This window comes from Fukomys damarensis, unplaced genomic scaffold (genome assembly GCF_012274545.1).
Source record: "Fukomys damarensis isolate Sample0158 unplaced genomic scaffold, DMR_v1.0_HiC HiC_scaffold_37, whole genome shotgun sequence".
Classification (NCBI taxonomy): Eukaryota; Metazoa; Chordata; class Mammalia; order Rodentia; family Bathyergidae; genus Fukomys; species Fukomys damarensis.
The window spans coordinates 10,775,482-10,794,451 of record NW_022900949.1 but is presented as its reverse complement, the minus strand read 5'-3'; the positions used below and the strand labels follow the sequence as shown (position 1 = coordinate 10,794,451).

At 58.5% G+C, this 18,970-nt stretch overlaps 2 protein-coding genes across 5 annotated transcripts in view; both read left to right on the top strand.

The window, feature by feature from the left end:
• The window catches only part of Abca7 (ATP binding cassette subfamily A member 7), a 19,265-nt gene extending 17,829 nt beyond the window's left edge, over positions 1 to 1,436 (top strand). The window contains 4 exon segments of the mRNA XM_033759629.1: positions 8 to 36; positions 291 to 383; positions 803 to 1,043; positions 1,134 to 1,436. Of these exon segments, the coding sequence (XP_033615520.1) occupies positions 8 to 36; positions 291 to 383; positions 803 to 1,043; positions 1,134 to 1,295 (525 nt within the window). The 3' untranslated portion in view covers positions 1,296 to 1,436.
• A 408-nt stretch (positions 1,437 to 1,844) lies between these two features.
• Positions 1,845 to 17,844, top strand: Arhgap45 (Rho GTPase activating protein 45). Of its 4 annotated transcripts, none has more exons than XM_033759337.1 (22): positions 1,845 to 2,002; positions 4,423 to 4,753; positions 7,762 to 7,905; positions 8,085 to 8,169; positions 8,250 to 8,363; positions 8,587 to 8,753; positions 8,838 to 8,902; positions 9,648 to 9,758; positions 9,833 to 9,913; positions 11,132 to 11,320; positions 12,257 to 12,394; positions 12,477 to 12,667; positions 12,759 to 12,886; positions 12,977 to 13,060; positions 13,166 to 13,270; positions 13,383 to 13,555; positions 14,186 to 14,374; positions 14,464 to 14,601; positions 14,956 to 15,185; positions 15,267 to 15,477; positions 16,636 to 16,738; positions 17,115 to 17,844. In XM_033759337.1, the coding sequence occupies exons 1-22, from the start codon at positions 1,865 to 1,867 to the stop codon at positions 17,438 to 17,440; spliced, it is 3,441 nt and encodes a 1,146-aa protein (XP_033615228.1). In that variant the 5' UTR covers positions 1,845 to 1,864; the 3' UTR covers positions 17,441 to 17,844. The 4 variants fall into 4 exon arrangements, with proteins under 4 accessions (XP_033615228.1, XP_010633259.1, XP_019064721.1 ...); XM_010634957.1 differs by lacking the exon at positions 1,845 to 2,002 and adding an exon at positions 3,147 to 3,496; XM_019209176.1 differs by lacking the exon at positions 1,845 to 2,002 and adding an exon at positions 3,515 to 3,683.
• The last annotated feature ends 1,126 nt before the right edge of the window (positions 17,845 to 18,970 follow it).

Here is an 18,970-nt window from a genome sequence, read left to right as displayed (position 1 = left end):
GCGGGAGGGCCGCGCCGTGGTGCTCACCTCGCACAGGTGGGCCCTGCGCCACTGCACACCCGGGCGAAGGATCGAGGTGGTCCGGGCCTGGGGAGAGGTTGTCCACCGCTCGTGGCCATGCTCATGGGGAAGTTTCCACCCGGTGGGGTGAAAGCGCCAAGTCCAGGAAAAGAGCATCTGGGCCCAGCGGGAACCCCAGAGCAGAGGGTGCCCGGGATCTGGAGAGAGGGTCTTGGCCAGGAGGGCGTAGGTGCCCGCGGTCACAGACTCATGGATCGGGGCTCCTGCAGCATGGAGGAGTGCGAGGCGCTCTGCACACGCCTGGCCATCATGGTGAACGGGCGCTTCCGCTGCCTGGGCAGCGCTCAGCACCTCAAGAGCAGGTGAGCGCCCCGGGTGAGAGGTCTCCACGCGGGTGTGCGAACGTGGGCAGGACAAGGGAGCCGCCAGACCTGGGGCCAGAAGGGAAATTGGCTCTAATTGAAGGGGCCAGGGCTGGTCCCAGATGGGACTGAAGGGTAGAGTCGGGATTGATGGAAAGAACCAGAAGGGAGATGTGATCTGATTGGTGAGATGGAGGCTGTGGGTGGGGTTAGAGGAAGGTTGGTGAATGGGTGGGTGGGGCCTGCAGGTGAGGACCGCTAGGAATGTGCTGAGTGGTGATGGAGCAGGATTAGGACTCGCGGGGGGGGGGCAGCCCTGTGTGTCGGGAAGGGGGTCAGATGGGCTCATGCCTAGTGCAGGGTAGGAGCTGTCAGGATGGTGTGGGCAAGACTGGCATCCCTGGTCCTGTCCACTCCAGGTTTGGGGCCGGCCACACTCTGACCCTGAGGGTGCACACGGACCAGTCGGAGCAGGCAGCAGCCTTTGTGACAGCAGAGTTCCCGGGGGCCGAGCTTCGGGAAGCACACGGGCCCCGCTTACGCTTCCAGCTGCCACCAGGAGGGCACTGTGCCCTAGCTCGAGTGTTCCGGGAGCTGGCAGCACATGGCCCTGACCATGGTGTGGAGGACTTCTCCGTGAGCCAGACCACGCTAGAGGAGGTGACCGCGATGCCAGCCAGGGCTGGGGGACGTCTGGGGCCAGCGCCTTGGGCTCACAGTCTCTCCTTCTGTCCCTTCTGTCTGGGCCAGGTATTCCTGTACTTCTCCAAGGACCAGGGAGAAGATGAGGAGGAAAATGACAAGAAGGAGGAAGTGGAGGTGGGGGTGGACCCCACGCCAGACCTGCAGTGCCCCAAACGCACCTCGAGCTGCTTTCTCGATGACCCCAGCACTATGGAGACAGTGCTCTGAGTCTCCCTGGCCTGGGGGCTGGTGGGAGTCCACCAATGTGAGAACAAAAAAGGCCAGGTTGCTGGGCATGGGAGCACACATCTGTCATCCCAGTACTCAGAAGGCTGAGTCAGGAGGATCTCTGAGAGTTGGAGGCCAGCCTGGGCCAGCCTGGGCTACATAGTGAGTTCAAGGCCAGTATGGGCCTCATAGCAAGACCCTGTCCCAAAACAAACAAACAAAAAAACCCAAAGGGGAAGTGAAAGGCCCAGGAGCTGGACCAAGCTCCCAGTGAACCTGAGACCCTGGAGAAATAAAGAGAAGGCTGGAAAGATGTGGTGACAACATCGTGTGACTTTGTAGCAGGCATATGGGGCCCCCTAGGAGCCTGGTATCCTGTCCCTGGGTCCCTGTGTGCCCTCTTGGGTCTGGCACCTGAGAGTGGTGTTTGGGAGTGCTCTGGACCGTGAAGTGGGGGTGAGGTCAGGACTCTGGAATGTCCCAGGCGCCTTAGCAGAGCCTGGAGCACCTGCCTTCCCGCCATCCTGGAGCCCTCTACCCACAGCCTTGCCTGCCCCAGCCCCAGAGCAATGAGTGGGCGTCAGACCGTCCTCAAGGGGCTGCTAGGCTGGGTGTGTGGTTGGACCAAGGCCTGGAGAGCTGGGATTGGGACAGAGGGCTGTGGGCTTGCTGGCCTGTGCCCCAGGCAGGCACCCCTTGCACCAAAGGTCAGTTTGGATATCTGGGGGGTGGGCTGGGGAGGGTAAAATGTTTGGGGTTTTTTTTCTTTTTGCTGTAGTAGGGATTGAACTCAGGGCCTTTGAACTGAGATGCACCCTCAGCTCTTTTATTTTTTTATTTTGAGACAGAGTCTTGCTAAGTCATTAAATTGCTCAGGCAATGCTAGAACTTGCAGTCCTCCTGCCTCTGCCTCCCAGAATGCTGGGACGATGACAGGCATGAGTCACCATGTCCAGATACGGGTTTTTGAATCCTAGGACAGGATTGAGACAGGGAGGAAAGAAGTCTGCGGCCAGGAGGACAGGTTTGCTGAGGGTCAGCACAGAAGTAGATGCCTCAGCCCTGGTACCGAGGGGTCCCACAGTGAGACCAGCTTTCTCTGTGTGTGTCTTGTCACCCCTGTGTGGAGTGTCTGTCCTGAGGCACTGCCATGTGCCTGAAAAGAACAGTGGGAGGTGGGCGGCTGAGCCAAGCTGCCGTGGGCGCTGGGCAGAGAGCCGGGGGGAGACACCTGCTCCCACATAGGGCTCGTCCTGCGGAGGCAGTGGGTCAATATGCAGGGAGGAGTTTGGCCACTGTTGGAGTTGAGATCTGATCATGGAGCTCTCTGTCTGTCTCACCCGCAGAGCTTCATGGATCCGAGTGTGTGTGCAAATCCGTGTTCCCACAAGTGCTCTGTGCACTCCTGTTTGCTTCCCCAGCACTGTGGATTGAACCCAGGGTCTTTGCATTGATCTACTCCCCAGCCCCTGTGTGTGTGTGTGTGTGTGTGTGTGTGTGTGTGTGACACAGGGTCTCCCTATATAGCTCAGGCTGGTCTTGAACTTACTGTGTAATCCTGGCCAGCCTCAAATTGGCAGCGATCCTCCTGCCTCAGCCTCTGGAGTGCTGGGATGACGCGTGTGCCCCTAAGCCGGCTGTGCCCTCCTAGTTGCACCTCAGTGGATATGCCCAAGAGAGGATCAGTGCCCTGCCGTCCGCGGAGCGTGCCCGCCTCCCCGGTGCCCACTGAGGGCGCGTGCAAAGCAGGACGCGCATCCTGTCTGTCTCCCCAGCGCGCCGAGTGCGCTGCTCTTGAAAGCGGAAGCCAGGGTTGGGGCGCGAGGCGGGGCGACCGACGGGAGACCGAGGTTCGCGCCCACACTGCAGAGTGACATGCTGAGGCCGGGAGGGTGGGGGCGGGTCCCTGCACCGCCTCCGGAGTCCTTTCCTACTCTGAGAGCCTGCGAATGAGGGCCGAGCCTGTCACGTGGGCGTGACAGCCGCGGAGGGGTGGCCCGCGGCAATGTGTTCGGGAGGCGGCCCGCGCAGAGAGCCGAGCGCCGAGGACCCCAGCCCGGCCCGCCCCACCCCGGTGTACCCCGACCCAGGGCTGCCCGGCCGGCCCCACCATGTTCTCCAGGAAGAAACGCGAGCTCATGAAAACCCCTTCCATCTCCAAAAAGAACCGCGCGGGAAGCCCCAGCCCACTGCCGTCGGGGGTGAGTCGGGCGCTGGGCGCAGGGCGCAGAGCAGGCAGGAGCTGGGGCCATGACGCAGTGCTCGAGGGGACAGCACCTTGCCACCATGCTGGGTCAGAGACTGGGGTCCCGCGCCAGCTACAGCCCCCGGCAGGCAGAACAGCGGGGAGCAGCGAGGGGAGCCTGGCACCCGGGTGTCTGCCTAACGGTACGGGGTCTTGTCGTGGCCGCCTGATCTGCGTCCCATTAGAAATCCAGAGTGGGTAGGGAAGGGAGGCGTCTGGGTGGGCTGTGGGGGGCTGCATGGTGGACCGTGAGGGTCAGGAGTTTGTGGGGTTCCAGGAACCATTGGGAAGTGGGGCCTTGGCATTGGGTTAAAGCCTACAGGGGATCATTTAGTGGGAAACATTGGCTACAGGGATCTGTGTGTATCCAGGGCCTGGGTGTGTCTACGAATCTTAGGGGTGTCTCGAAGTTTGGGGTGTCTCAAGTTTGGGATGCATGCATAGGAGGCCCCGGGAGTGGCCACAGGACTTAGGGGTCCACCGGACAGACGCGGAGGTTAGATACAGGGATCCTCAGAGTTGCCTTTCCTGGAAAGTGACCCCATCTGCGGTGGGGGGAGGACGGAGAGGGCTGGGAGGGCCGAGGACCCTCAACCCCACCAGGAAGCCGGCGCCCTTCCCCCACGCCCTGCGCAGGCCCCGCCCACTGCGGTTTGGGCAGGGACCGTTGTTTGTGAAAGCGCCGGGAAGAGGATGTTGGGTAACAGGTGGCGGGGGGAGGGGGGACAGCCCCAAATCTCAGCCCCCGACCCCGACGCCGGCCTCTGATCCTGTGGAGTGGGGCGGAAGACCCTGCAAGGCCCCACTGCCTTCCCAAGGAAGCTGGCTGAGGCAGTGGGCAGGAGGCAGCACCCACTTCATTGACCACCTCTGTCCTCCCAGGAGCTGCCCAGGAAAGATGGGCTTGATGCAGTGTTCCCTGGACCCAGCCCGGAGCCCCCAGTCCCGTCCTCTGGTGTCAAGTCCACAGCCACCTTGAAGCGGCCCACCAGCCTTAGCCGCCATGCCAGTGCCGCCGGCTTCCCACTCTCTGGAACTGGCTCCTGGACACTAGGTCGGGGCTACCGAAGCCCCCTGACAGCCGCCAGCCCTGCAGAGGCACCCACTGAGGGGCCTGGTGCTGAGGCAACAGATGACATCTCAAACCTGCTGGCTGATGTGGCCCGCTTTGCAGAGGGTCTGGAAAAACTCAAGGAGTGTGTATTGCATGACGGTGAGTGGCCTGGATGTGTGGAAGGCAGGGCCAAATACACAAACTACTGAGAAAAGGACGTGGATTTCACAGAGGGCTGTGTAGACCAGGCCATTATAGCTAAGGTTCTGAGGGATGTATAGGAGTTTGATGGCATATGGAGGCAAGGGTATCAGAACAAAGGGAATGTTCTGTGCACAAGCTGAGAAATATGGAAATACAGAATGCATTCAAAGGTATGTGGCCTATGAGGATGAAGGGATGAGAAGGCCAAACTGAGGAACCCCAGATCTTATCCCATGGGCAATAGGTAACCACACAAGGTGTTACAGGAGTGGACTGTGGGGTCCTTCTGCATTTGGAACCATGCGGACTGGAGGTCTGAGGTGGAGAAGTGCATGTACCAGGCAGGAGGTTCTGGGAGTGAGTGGCGTGTGAGATAGATAGTTCCGTTTTCTCCTCCACGAGGCTACAACAGCCCAGCTTCCTGCCGAGTTATTTTCATCTGCTTCCTGTTTGTCCCTGGCAGCCGGGCAGGCACCTTGAGCTGGGGCAGGCACAGCATCTCATGTGCCATCTTCAGGCCCCACCAGCTGATCCCAGAAACCACAGTGCCAAGTGCCCTGGCAGCTCCTCTCAGCAGCCCGTTCCACAGATGGGGAAACTGAGGCCCAGCAGGCTCCATCCCAGCCTACAGGGTGCTGATGGGGGTTCTGTGGCCCTGATGGGAGGGTGCCAGCCCCCCGGGGCTATCTGGTCCCGGGGCGGAGGCCTGTTTCCTGGGGAAACTGTAATCTCCATTCCTTTCCGATCCTGGGTTTCCTTGGAGGCCTGGCCTGGGCAGGGTGAGCAGGGGTGTCCTGTGAGCAGGAAGTCTAGAGGAGTCTAGGGCGCCTCTGCCTCCGGGGAAGGGCCACAGGGGGGTTTGAGTCCAGGGCTGCCCCGTGCAGTTGGTAGACCCTGGAACACCCACTGCCCTGTCTGGGTCTTCAAGACGGGGTGGGAATCAGGGGATGGCGGTGCTTGCCTGACCTCCCAGAATGCTGTGAGGCTGAGGCAGGAGAATCCCAAGTTCAGCCCCTGCCCGGGGAATTTAGCAACTTAACAAGACCCTGTCTCAAAATAAAGGGCTGGGATGTAGATCAGTGGGAAAGCACCTCTAGGTTCAATCTCCAGTACCACACAAGAAAAAGAGAAAAGAGAGAGAGAAAGAGTGAGAGCACACGCCGGGCGTGGTGGCGCACACCTGTAATCCCAGCACTCAGGAGGCTGAGGCCGGAGGATCGCTATGAGTTCCTGGCCAGTCTGGACTACTACATACCAAGATCCTGTCTCAAAACACAAAACAAAATAAAAGAAGGAGGGATGGTGACCACAGGCCCTGCGGCGCTGGTGTGCGGGCCACCAGGTGGCCAAAGGACAGTGAGGTTGTTGTGGGTCTCGCTCCACAGATGGGTGCATTCCACAAGACTTTGCCCCTTAGCCGAGCCTTCCACGCCTTGGGCTTGGACTCTGGGCCTCAGTTTCCCCGTCTGACTTCCGTCTGCCCGACATGGAATGGCACAGCTGCAGCCAGGATTCCTTCCAACCAGAGCAGTGGGCGCCCAGGACCCCGGTCCAAGCCATCAGGCGGGCTTTGGCTGGAGGGCAGGGCCTGTGCACCGGCTGGATCCGGTTCGCTCTTAGGGGACACCGGAGCCCCCGCCGGTCTTTGGCCTGGTCCCACACCCCCGTCCCCGCTCACCCACGCCGCGCCTTGTGCACCTGCGGCATCCCGCGCTGGGCAATGACTCTGGGTGCGGCCCGGCACAGGTGAGGGGACGATGCGGATGCTGTGGCCCGGTCTGGGGCGCGGGGCCAAACCCCGCAGGTGCCCGGGCAGCCAGCTTCCGAGGTGTGGAGACTCGCAGGGCCCTTGGTGGCCCCGACGCTGCCGGCGACCTGAGGGGACAGGTGGGGAAAGAAGAGCCCAGAAGGGGCGGGGCCTCCTGGATTCATGAGGTCCCGCCCCTCCCTAGGGGGCAGCAAATAACCCGGCTCCCACCGAGGTCCAAGCGGAGGAATCATCGCCCTGAGGTGGCCTTCAGTGAGGGTCTAGCCCACGCCTCAGTCTCCATGTCTTTGGTCATCCTGGTCCCTTCCACAAATTCCTGTGATTTGGCTTCTGCTAGATACCCCATTCTTATTTATGAGGGGGTTTTTGTTGTTATTGTTGTTTGGTACCGGGGATCGAGAACTCAGGACCTTGTGTTTGTGAGGCAAGCAAGGTGCAACTGAGCTAAATCCCCCACCCTTTTGTAGTTTTTTGAGACAAAGTCTCACTATGTAGCCAGGGCTGACCTCAAACTCGCAGTGATCCTCCTGCCTCAGCCTCCCGAGTTCTGGGAGGACAGGCGTGCGCCACCACACCTTGCTAGATACCCCATTTGTCCAAAAAATCTTCTGATTTCGAGAACTTGGGGAGGGCATTTAAAGTCCTGTTCCACCAGGAAGATGTGACCTCACCTCTTCTTCGCTCTGATTCCTGCTATGGCTCCTGGGAGCTGGAGCCCAGGGGGGCCTTCCTCATACTTGTAGCCAGCAGATGGGAAAGCCATGTGGGATTAAATAATGATTCTCCTTTCTTACTCAGCAAAATAGGTGTGATGATGGTGCCTCCCCAAGAGGGAAGTGGGCAGGGCTGCTCAGGGCCCAGGGCCCAGGCAGGCAGGATGGGGAGAGAGCAGGATGGGGCCTGGACCCATTCTAGAGGGGAGCAGGGAAAGGGCCAGGTGGGCTAACCCGAGGAGGAGGAGGCCTAATCAGGATTTACTCCCGGAGGGGCTGGAAAGTTGTTTGGAGAAATGAGTGTGCGGGCTGTCACATGGCCTTTGTGGACCTCACCAGGATCCGGAGAGGGGCAGTGTTCCCCACACTTTCACAGGTGCCCTCACCCACCTCTGCCTCAGTTTCCCCACTTGGCAAGAGAAGCTCCAAGGACGCCAGCAGACATTGCCTCTTTCCCTGCTCATACCCTCTCTGCCCAGCAGATCTCCTGGAGGCCCGCCGGCCGCTGGCCCATGAGTGCCTGGGTGAGGCCCTGCGTGTGATGCGCCAGGTTATCTCCAAGTACCCGCTGCTGAACACTGTGGAGACGCTGACTGCTGCAGGCACACTCATCGCCAAGGTTAAAGGTCAGCAAAGCCTGAAAGGGCTTCCTGGAGGAGGTGATATCTGAAGTGGGTTTTGAAGGATGGATAGGAGTTCTACAGGCACAGTTGATCCCTGATGCTCCCCCTCTGGGCTAACGGCTCAGACCAGATAGTTACAAAGAGAGTGTGGGCCAACGGTGTGTGTCTTGTCTGCCTCCCAGCCTTCCATTATGAATGTAACAATGAGTCAGACAAGCGGGAGTTTGAGAAGGCCCTGGAGACCATCGCAGTGTCCTTCAGCAGCACGTGAGCAGGGGCATCTGTGGGCCAGGGGCAGGGAAGAGGGGTGCTGTGGGTCCCCACACACTGACCTCCTGGCCCTGCAGCGTGTCCGAGTTCCTCATGGGTGAGGTGGACAGCAGCACACTCCTGGCCGTGCCACCAGGGGACCCCAGCCAGGTGAGCAGAAGGAGCGCGGCCGCCCCGGGACCTCGGGGTGTGTTGGGGCGGGGAAGTCACACGAGTGTCCCCTTGCGAACAGTCCATGGTCCCGCCCCCCGCCCCCGGAGGAAGTGGACATGCTGCTGCAGCGCTGCGAGGGCGGCGTGGACGCGGCCATGCGATACGCCAAGAACATGGCCAAGTACATGAAGGACCTCATCGGCTACTTGGAGAAGCGGACTGCTCTGGGTGAGCGCATGCGTGGCGGGCCCGGTGGGTGAGGCCGGGTGGAGCCTTTGTCCCCAGCGTGACCACCCCGCCCCCGGAGGAAGTGGACATGCTGCTGCAGCGCTGCGAGGGCGGCGTGGACGCGGCCATGCGATACGCCAAGAACATGGCCAAGTACATGAAGGACCTCATCGGCTACTTGGAGAAGCGGACTGCTCTGGGTGAGCGCATGCGTGGCGGGCCCGGTGGGTGAGGCCGGGTGGAGCCTTTGTCCCCAGCGTGACCACGCCCCCTCACGCCCCCAGAGATGGAGTTCGCCAAAGGTCTGCAGAGACTCATCCACAGTGCCAGACAGAACATCATGCATGAGGTGGGCTCCGAGCAAGCCCCGGGCAGGGGTCTTCCTACTATAACGTGGGCGCTGTCAAATCCCAGCACTCTGGAAGCTGAGGCAGGAGGATCGAAAGTTCCAGAGTCCTGCCTGGGCAACTTAGTGACTTAGGACAACCCTGTTTAAAAATAAAAAAGGGGGGCTGGGGATTTAGCTCAATGGTTCCGCCGCTTCAAGGACCCGAGTTCTATCCCTGGTACCAATAAATAAATAAATAAATAAATAAAAATTTAAAAGGACTGGAAATGTAGCTCAGTTGTAGAAGGTGCCTATGCTCCATCCCCAAAACCACAAAAAGAACAAAAGAAAAGAAAAAAACTCAGCCAGGGATGTAGCTCAGTGGAGCCACACCTGCCTGGCAAGCTCGAGGTCCTGAGTTTGATCCCTCATACAGAAAAACAAACAAAAAACTCCAGGTTCATCACGGGTGTGATGGTGTAGCCTATAATCCTAGCACTCTGGGAGGCTGAGACAGGAGGATTCCAAGTTTGAGCCCAGCCTGGGCAATTTAGTGATTTAGCAAGACCCTGTCCCAGAGTAAAAAGGGCTGGGGATGCAGCTCATACAAAGGCCCTGGGTTCCATCCCCAGTACCATTTCCTAAAAAGTGCAGGTGCTGGCTGATACTGCAGAACTCCAGGGAGGGGGTTGGCAGGGAGGTGGCAGCTGGGGATACTGGGGCCGCCCTTGTCCCCATCCCCTGATGCAGTGATGGCTCCCTGCAGCCCCACATGCCCCTGCTGTCCATCTACTCGCTGGCACTGGAGCAGGACCTGGAGTTTGGCCATGGCATGGTGCAGGCGGTGGGCACGCTGCAGACCCAGACCTTCATGCAGGTGGGCTGTGGGGCTTGGAGGGCAGCCGGTGGGTGCATCCCTGGGGTCCCCTCTCATGCCCCGTGTCGCCTCAGCCCCTTGCCCTGCGGCGGCTGGAGCACGAGAGGCGCAGGAAGGAGATCAAGGAGTCCTGGCACCGTGCACAGCGGAAGCTGGTAGGAGCCAGGGTGGGGAGGAGGGGCGGCTGCACAGGCTCGGTGCTCTTGCACGACACTACACCTGAGCTGCTTGTGCGCCCTCTCTGGCTACTGCACAGGCCTTGGACCTGTCCTAGTTCGTAGATGCTCCAGCCCAGAGGCCCCAGTGTGCACTTACTGGTCCAAGGTCTAGAAATGATTTCTCCCAGGGGTTAGACCTAGAGGGTTCCCAGGTTGGATGGAAGCTGAGGCTCACTCACTTAGGTATGGGCTCCAAGTTCCTGGGTAGAATTCTTTCCTCGCTTCTCTTTTGGGATGCCTCAAAGGCACTACAGAAGGTGGGCATTGTGGCAGCAGCCTGAGATCATAGCACTTGGGAGGCTGAGGCAGGAGAATCCTAAGAGTTCGACACCAGTTAGGCTACATAGTGAGTTGAAGGCCAGCCAGAACTACACAGCAAGACTCTGTCTTTAAAAAAAATGCTTTGTACTTAAGACCAGGTGTTGTTAAGTTGCCCAGACTGGACTCAAATTTATGATCCTCCTGCCTCAGCCTCCCAGGAGGGTGCTGGGATGCCAAGCATATGCAATCAAACTCAGCTTCTTTTTTTTTTTTTTTAATACCAGGGATTGAAGTCAGGACTTTATACTTGCCAGGCAGGCATGGCCCCACTGAACTACATCCCCGACCTGCCTTTCTTTTTCTCTCTTTTTTTTTTTTTAGTGGTGTTTTTCGTCACTCATGCAAAAAAGGCCTTCCCCTCACTGGGGTTATTTTTAATGATTATCTTACTAATTGCTTTAGTTCTTTTTTGGGGTGGGTGGTATTGGACCCAGGCTAAGCACAAGCAAGCCACACCCTAGCATACCTCATTCTCTTCTGAATGTTGAAGCCTCTGTGGTCTAGAGGGCTGTGAGGTCCCCCTGCCCGCCCCCCAGTTCCTGGCCAAGCACTTCCTGAAGAACCCCATGGCTGCTGACTTCCTGCCTGGGCGGCCTCTGTTTCATCTCTTGGAAGGGAAGTGAAATCAGCTGAGGTGTGAGGCGCCAGCCTGTGCCTTCCGGGTGGGGCTGGATGGTAGCTGGTCCTTCTGTCTGGAGCAGAGCTGAGTGTGTCTGAATCTCCCTGGCTGAGAAAGGGGCACCTCTCCTGCTTGCCAGAGTGCGCTGTGGATTTCCAGGGGCCAGAAACTGGGTGGGCAAGGCTGGAGCCAGTCTTTTCCCCCCACACCGGCAGCAAGAGGCCGAGGCCAACCTGCGCAAGGCCAAGCAGAGCTATGTGCAGCGCTGCGAGGACCACGACAAGGCCCGCCTCCAAGTGGCCAAGGCTGAGGACGAGCAGGCGGCCACCTCGCCCGGGGCGGGCAGTGCAGCTTCCAAGACGCTGGACAAGCGGAGGCGGCTGGAAGAGGAAGCCAAGAACAAGGTGTGGTGGCGATGAGACCCAGGGGTGTGGTTTTCCACCTTGCCAAGAAAGCCCTTCCCACTGTGTGTGGTAGTGTACACCTGTCATTCCAACATGCTGGGTGGCTGATGCAGGAGGATCTCAAATTCTAGCCCAGCCTGGACAACTTAGCAAGATCTTGTCCTAAAAAAAACGTTTCACAAGTGTAAGGTCCTGAGTTCCATCCCTTACCAAAAACCAAAAACAAAAACAAACAAAACAAAAAAGGGCTGGGGGGGGTGTGAGGATTTAGCTCAGTGGCGCCTCCTCTGCCTGGCAAGCACAAGGTCCTGAGTTTGATCCCCAGTACTGCAAAACAAACAAACAAACATGCAAACAAAAACCCCACAAAACAAAACAAGAAAAAAAGGGCTGGGGATGTAGCTCATGGTGAAGGCCCAGGGTTCCATCTCCAGTACCACAAAATAAATAAATAATAAAGAATGCCTTTCCCACCCTCTCCTGCCTGGCTCCTTCTGGGAATTTTTTTTTAATTTATTTTTGAGACAGGGTCTTTCTTGCTATGCGGTTCAGGCTGGCCTTGAACTCACTGTGTAGTTTAGACTGGCCTCAAACTCCAAGAGCTCATGGTGAAGGCCCAGGGTTCCATCTCCAGTACCACAAAATAAATAAATAATAAAGAATGCCTTTCCCACCCTCTCCTGCCTGGCTCCTTCTGGGAATTTTTTTTTAATTTATTTTTGAGACAGGGTCTTTCTTGCTATGCGGTTCAGGCTGGCCTTGAACTCACTGTGTAGTTTAGACTGGCCTCAAACTCCAAGCAATCCTCCTGCCTCAGCCTCCCAAGTGCTGGGATATCCAGAGTGGACCACCACGCCCAATTCTCTGGAGATTTTCCTCTGGCTGCGGCCTGAGCCCAGAGCCAAACCTCCGTGTACCCATCCCACCCCACCCCAGGCAGATGAAGCCATGGCCACCTACCGCACGTGCGTGGCGGATGCCAAGACGCAGAAACAGGAGCTGGAAGACACGAAGGTGACCGCGCTGAGGCAAATCCAGGAGGTCATCCGCCAGAGCGACCAGACCATCAAGTCGGTGGGTGGCCGTGGCGGAGGGTGTGGCGCCTGGCGAGGCGGCTGTGGGCCAGCGCCTGAGCCGTCTCCCTCCGGGCCCGCAGGCCACCATCTCCTACTACCAGATGATGCACATGCAGACAGCGCCGCTGCCCGTGCACTTCCAGATGCTGTGTGAGAGCAGCAAGCTGTACGACCCCGGCCAGCAGTACGCGTCCCACGTGCGACAGCTGCAGCGTGGCGAGGAGCCCGACGTGCGCTACGACTTTGAGCCACACGTGTCCGCCAACGCCTGGTAGGGCCGCGGGTCTCCGCCCCGAGCCCTGCTTCCCACCCACGCAGGCCGGCCGCGTCGTCACCTTTCACCCTCCCGGGTCCCCGGCCAGGTCCCCTGTCATACGGGCCCGGAAGAACAGCTTCAACGTTGGTGACACTTTGGGGACAGAGGCCACCAGCAGCAGCCCCTCAGAGGAAGGAGGATCCACTGAGGGGACATCTGCGAAGGACCACAGGGGTGAGCACTTGGCAGGGCTGCTGTGGGGGGCGCTGGCTCGCGGTAGCCCCCCAGCTCTGCACAGGAGACTCCCCTTTTCTGCTTCCCCAGGGGGACGGGGACACCAGGTGCACAAGTCCTGGCCCATCTCTGTCTCAGAGTCGGACGGCAGTCTGGACCCCAGCGCGGGGTCAGGTGAGATGGACCCCCGGCCCCTGCCCCTGTCCGGGGGAGGATGAATGTCCAGCCTGCCCCGGGGCTGGCTCACGCCGGACTCTGATGGCCCCATTTCCTGCCCAGGGGACTTTAAGAAGTTCCATCGGATGTCATCCAGTGGCACCGTGTCATCCAGTGAGGAGCTGGTGGACCAAGAAGGTGGAGCAAGGACAGCGGAGTTTGAACAGGGTGAGAAGACCTGCACCAGGCAGGAAAGGGAACGGGGGGCTTTGGACCTGGTCTCCATCTGCGTCTGTCCCTTTCCTGCCTGGGTGACACAGGCTCCTCCTCCTGCCTGCAGATGACATCAACAGCTTGGAACCCCAGCTGCCAGTGGCTGTGCCCAGTGGGCCCTTCCGCCACGTGGGGCTGTCCAAGGCGGCACGCACACATCGCCTCCGGAAGCTCCGCACACCAGCCAAGTGCCGGGAATGTAACAGTTACGTCTACTTCCAGGGCGCCGAGTGCGAGGAGGTGCGTGGGACACATGCCTGTCATCCCAGCACTCTGGGAGGCTGAGAGGCCAGAGGCTCACAAGTGTGAACCCAGCCTGGGCAACTTTACAAGGCTCTGTTCTCAAAATTTAAAAAATATATATATTTTTTTAAAGGGATGGGAATATAGCTCAATGTGAAGGTCCTAGATCGAATCCCTGGTACAGGAGGGAAGGGGGAGTACTAAACAGACGGAGTGGGAAGTTCTTTTAGGGTTGGGTCTCCTAGGGGAGAGGCTGGAGGTGAACAGGGTATCTAAGGTGGAGGAAGATGCAGCCAGTGCAAAGGCCCTGGGGGTGTGGCAGAAAGAACAAGAGGTACTGGTCTGTCCTGGTGCTACACTCCTGTAATCCCAGCACTCTGGAGGCTGAGGCAGGAGGATCACTGAGTTTGGTCAGCTTGGGCTACATAGTGAGACGCTGTCTCAAAGGAAAGAAGAAAATAAAGGGGCTGGAAGGAGGAGAGAGGAGTGAGCAGGGTCAGGGGTGCAAGAAAGTCCTGTTTTTATAAGGTACCAGGGGATTATGAGGGCTACAGAGGAGAGGGGAGGTGGATCTGGGCATCTGGGCGGGGCTGGGCAGGGCCGGGGCTCATTCCCTGCCGCCCCCAGTGCTGTCTGGCCTGCCACAAGAAGTGCCTGGAGACCCTGGCCATCCAGTGTGGCCACAAGAAGCTGCAGGGCCGCCTTCAGCTCTTCGGACAGGACTTCTGCCGGGCAACCTGCGGCACCCCAGATGGCATCCCGTTCATCGTGAAGAAGTGCCTGTGTGAGATCGAGCGGCGTGCGCTGCACACCAAGGTGCCCTGGACATCAGGGGCGGAGCAGGAGGGAACAGGGTTGGGGGTCGAGCAAGAGCCGGTGGGCAGAGTCTCACTGCCGCCTCGCAGGGGATCTACCGGGTCAACGGGGTGAAGACGCGAGTGGAGAAGCTGTGCCAGGCTTTTGAGACTGGCCAGGAGCTGGTGGAGCTGTCGCAGGCCTCGCCCCATGACATTAGCAATGTCCTCAAACTCTACCTGCGCCAGGTGAATTAAACGGAAGGTGGGGTTGCCTAGGGGGCGGGGCCAGTGCTGGGTTAATTGCAGACCCTCGAGTGGTTGGGCGTGGCCAGAAGCTGGGAGGGGCGTGGCCTTGCCCGGAGCAGGTCTGGCGGGGCTGGAGGCGTGGTCAGGTGCAGCAGCAGGCGGGAGTGGCTAGCGCTTTCTCCGAGGCCTGGCCGTGGGGGACACTGTTCTGAAGCTGGGGGCGCGGTCACATTCTGCAGTGGGTGGGGTCTAGTGGCCGAGGGTGGACAGAGCGCAGCAGAGACACGGCCTCCGCAGGTGTGCACTCCCCCTGGTCCAGTGTCACTGACCAGGTCATGTTCCATTGCCCTGCAGCTGCCGGAGCCCCTCATCTCCTTCCGCCTCTATCATGAGCTGGTGGGGCTGGCCAAGGACAGCCTGAAGGCGGAGGCCGAGGCCAAGGCTGCATCCCGGGGGGCCCGGCAGGATGGGTCTGAGAGCGAGGCGGCGGCCGTAGCCATGGCAGGACGCCTGCGGGAGCTGCTGCGGGACCTGCCACCAGAGAACCAGGCCACGCTGCAGTACCTGCTCCGGCACCTGCGCAGGTGAAGGCCACTGGGCAGGGTTCTCGGGTGACAGGGGTCCCACGGGGCCACTCACACATCCCGGGTCCTTCCTGCCCACAGGATCGTGGAGGTGGAACAAGATAACAAGATGACCCCTGGGAACTTAGGCATCGTGTTCGGGCCCACGCTGCTGCGGCCGCGGCCCACAGAGGCCACGGTCTCCTTGTCCTCGCTGGTAGACTACCCCCACCAGGCCCGTGTCATTGAGACCCTCATCATCCACTATGGCCTGGTCTTTGAGGAGGGGCCAGAAGAGGGACTCAGGGTACAGGTAGGTCTCACCCAGGGCTGTGCTGGAGAAGGATGGAGACAGACCTGTGAGAGCTTTGGTTTGGACAGGGCAGTAGGGAGATTGCTGGGAGGTGTCTTTCTAGCAAAGAACTGGATGAAATAGCCCTGGGTGTGCAAAGGTCCTGGGGGCACTGCACTGTCTGTTGGAGCTCACGACAGACCGTGCACAATCTGCATATGTCCACAACTGGGTCCATTGACCTGGCTGCTTGGCTCGGATTTCATGACTCTGGTGTGTGTTTCTAGAAGTTGCATTCAGAGCTGGGCATGGTTGTGCATGCCTGTAATCTCAACACCTGGGAGGCTGAGACAGGAGGACCATCAGGAATTCTAGGCCAGCCTGAGTTATATGGTGAATTCAAGGTCAGCCTGAACTACATAGGGACCTCCTGTCTCCAAAACCGAAAGGCCACAACAAAGAAGTTGTATTTAGTCCATTTCTTGAGCCCTTTCTCATATTTTCAAGTCCTCCTTTGTAGGGAGCGGGGAAGGGGACCTTATCAGGACCTTTGCTGTGGGTCCTGGCCTGTGAGCCGCCACAGCACAAGGTGAATTCAAGGACAGAAATGAGACTTGGAGCAGAAAAGCTGAGTCTTGGGTCCTGGTCAGTGCTGCTGATGGCAGCAAAGACAAAGGCCCCCCAGCAATCCAGTATTTATTGAATACAATTGTGGGAAGGTATTGTGGCGAGTATTACATGCTTGGACGGCATCTAGTGAATTACTGCCAAACACCAGGCAGGTGTTGGCACCAGACAGGGCTGTCAGGGAGTTGGCTCTGCTTATCTTGCTAGGAGAGAAGAAACTAGTACTGGGACCAGGAACAATTAGCAAGTAACCCACAAGGTCAATGAGCAGGATGGTTCAGGACAAAGGATTATAACTGGGGTCACACTGACCTCAGCTGCACGTAATTCAGCAGGGCCCTGCCCTGACCAGTACTTAGGCCTCAGTGACAGCCATAAGCAAAGGAGCAAAGCTAGCCCACCTCTGCTGGCTGACATGCCTGTTCCAAAGCATCGCCACTGTCACACACACACACACACTCTCAGGGGCCAGGCCTATGTGCCACAACCTCGGCAGCAGCCAGTTAATCCTTTGGGGTTTTGTTGTATTTCTTAACACCCACTCCCCCACAGGACGAGCCAAGCAGCCAGTGCTCTGAGGTGGTGGTGCCAGTGCCCTATCTGGAGGCCAGGGAGGCCGCCACCTACGCCCTGCAGGAGGAGGATGGAGGCCGAGGTGAGTGATGGCCGAGATGGGGCCCAGGACGCTGTGCAGCAAACGCAGAAGGTGGAGGGTGGCGTCCAAGAGACAGCGAGCCAGATGTAGTGGCACATGACTGTCATCCCAGCACTCTGGGAGGAGGATCTCAAATTTAAGCTCAGCTTGGGCAACTCAGCAACTTAGTGAGACCCTGTCTCAAAATAAAAAATAAATCTCTGGGGATGTAGCTCAGTGTGAAGGCTCTGGGTTCAATCCCCAGTACCATGGAGAAAAACAGACAGAGACCTGGAGTAGGGGCTGGGGTGGAGCCCAGAAATGTGACTGAGGCAGGGACAGACTTAGTTTTTGGTGGCCTGGGAACACCTCACTCATTCTCTGTCCATTTTCCCAGAGACCCGAGTGGCATCCAATGATTCTGATTCGGAGCTGGAGGAGGCCTCAGATTCCCTGTCCCTGTCAGACGCCAGCGCCCTGCATCGCCTCAGCTTCCTGGAGAAGCAGGAAGGGGAGGCCAGCCCAGAGGAGGGTCCCCGAAGCCGGAGTGGCAGCGAGGAGCAGCTGGGGTATGAGGACGAAGAGGCCCCGACCAGGCAGCTGTCCACGTACAACACCAATCAGTCTAACAACGTGGCGCTGGCCCGGCTGCCACGCATGAGGCTCCGTGCTGGGCACATCAAGGGAGGCAGCTGTGGGCACAGGCGGCCAGAGTTTGTCTGAGCTGGGGCAGCAGCGCACTGCTGGCTGCTCTCCTGCCCCGCCCCCCTGAGGGTCCTGCCTGCCCTGGGTCATTGCCAAGGGCGCTTGGGCTTGGACACACACACACACAGCTGAGGCGACACGGGCCGCCCCCAGCTCAGCCCAGTGGGGTCCCCGCCTTTGGGGAAGTGGCCTACTGCCATGAGGGCTGAGCAGCCCTGCCCAATGAGCACCTCCCCCAGGGCCCTGGCCTCCCTGAGACTCAGGCCCTCAGGGCCACCCACTGGAGCTCTAGCTCCAGGAAGCCTTCACCTTTCTGTAAAGCTGGACCTGGACACCTGGGTTTAGGTACACGATGGAGTCCCTCACAGGCCACCATGTCCTTCTTGCAAACCCAAACTTTTTTGCTTACAATAAACCTTTTAACCTGGTAGTGGGGGTTGGTTTTTTGTTTTTGTTTTGGTGGTACAGTGGATTGAACAGAGGACCTTTGCAATGAGCTACACCTCTATCTTTTAATTTTTATTTTATTTGTCTTAGTACCAGAGATTGAACTTGGGACCTTGTACTTGCAAGGCAGGCAGTAGCACCACTGAGCTAAATCCCCAGCCATTGTATACATTTATATATACATGTATGTTTTAGACAGGGTCTCCCTATGTAGTCTAGCCTGGCCTTGAACTCACCAAGCAGCATAGAATGGCTTTTAATTCATGACAACCCTCCTGCCTTAGCATCCCCAGTGCTGGGATTATAGGCGTGTGCCATTACACCGGTGTGTGATTTTTATTTTGTGACAGGGTCTAAGTTGCTCTGGCTGGGCTTAAATTTGCAATCGTCCTGACTCAGCCTCCCAGAGTGCTAGGATGTATACTCCTGCACCCAGCTAATCTGGTACTTTCTGTGAGGGGAGCAGCCTCAGAGAGGAGGGAGGGTGGGAGGATTCAGAGGTCCTGCAGCACTGTCCTCGCTGGGGAGGGTGGTGACCTCCGGCATGGTGGACACAGGCAACCCTTCTGTGTGGCTTACAATTCAGGGCCATGTAGTGGAATTGGCCATGTGACAGACATATTCTCCAGCTGCCAGGTCCCTAGCCAGCCCCGTGTTGGCTATCCAGAGCCGGGAATGTGGCCAGTGGGCTGCAGGAGTGCAAGATGCAACTGCCAGGTACTTTATTCATCTTGTGTGGGGTGCTGGTGATGCAACTGAGCCTTGTGCACTGAGCTCACAGCTATAGCCAGACCCCACTCTTAAGCCTTGGGAAGAGACAGCAGCCACCTGTTTTGAACAATTATTTGAAATGCTTAGGACATAACTAAGGCTCATCACTGAGCCTCCCTTTGAGGGTCTAAGTGGCCCAGGGTGGCCTCCAACTTGTCATTGTCCAGCCCCCGCCTCCCAAACAGCTTGATGACAGGCAAGCAGTAGCTTTTCATCTGAGGTGGGGAACCAGGCAGGACTGAGGCCACTCTCGGGAGCAGCAGGATACACAAAGGGCCCTACCCTTCCTGTTGAGCAGCACCAGAAAGCTGCAGAGAAACCTCAAGTTGC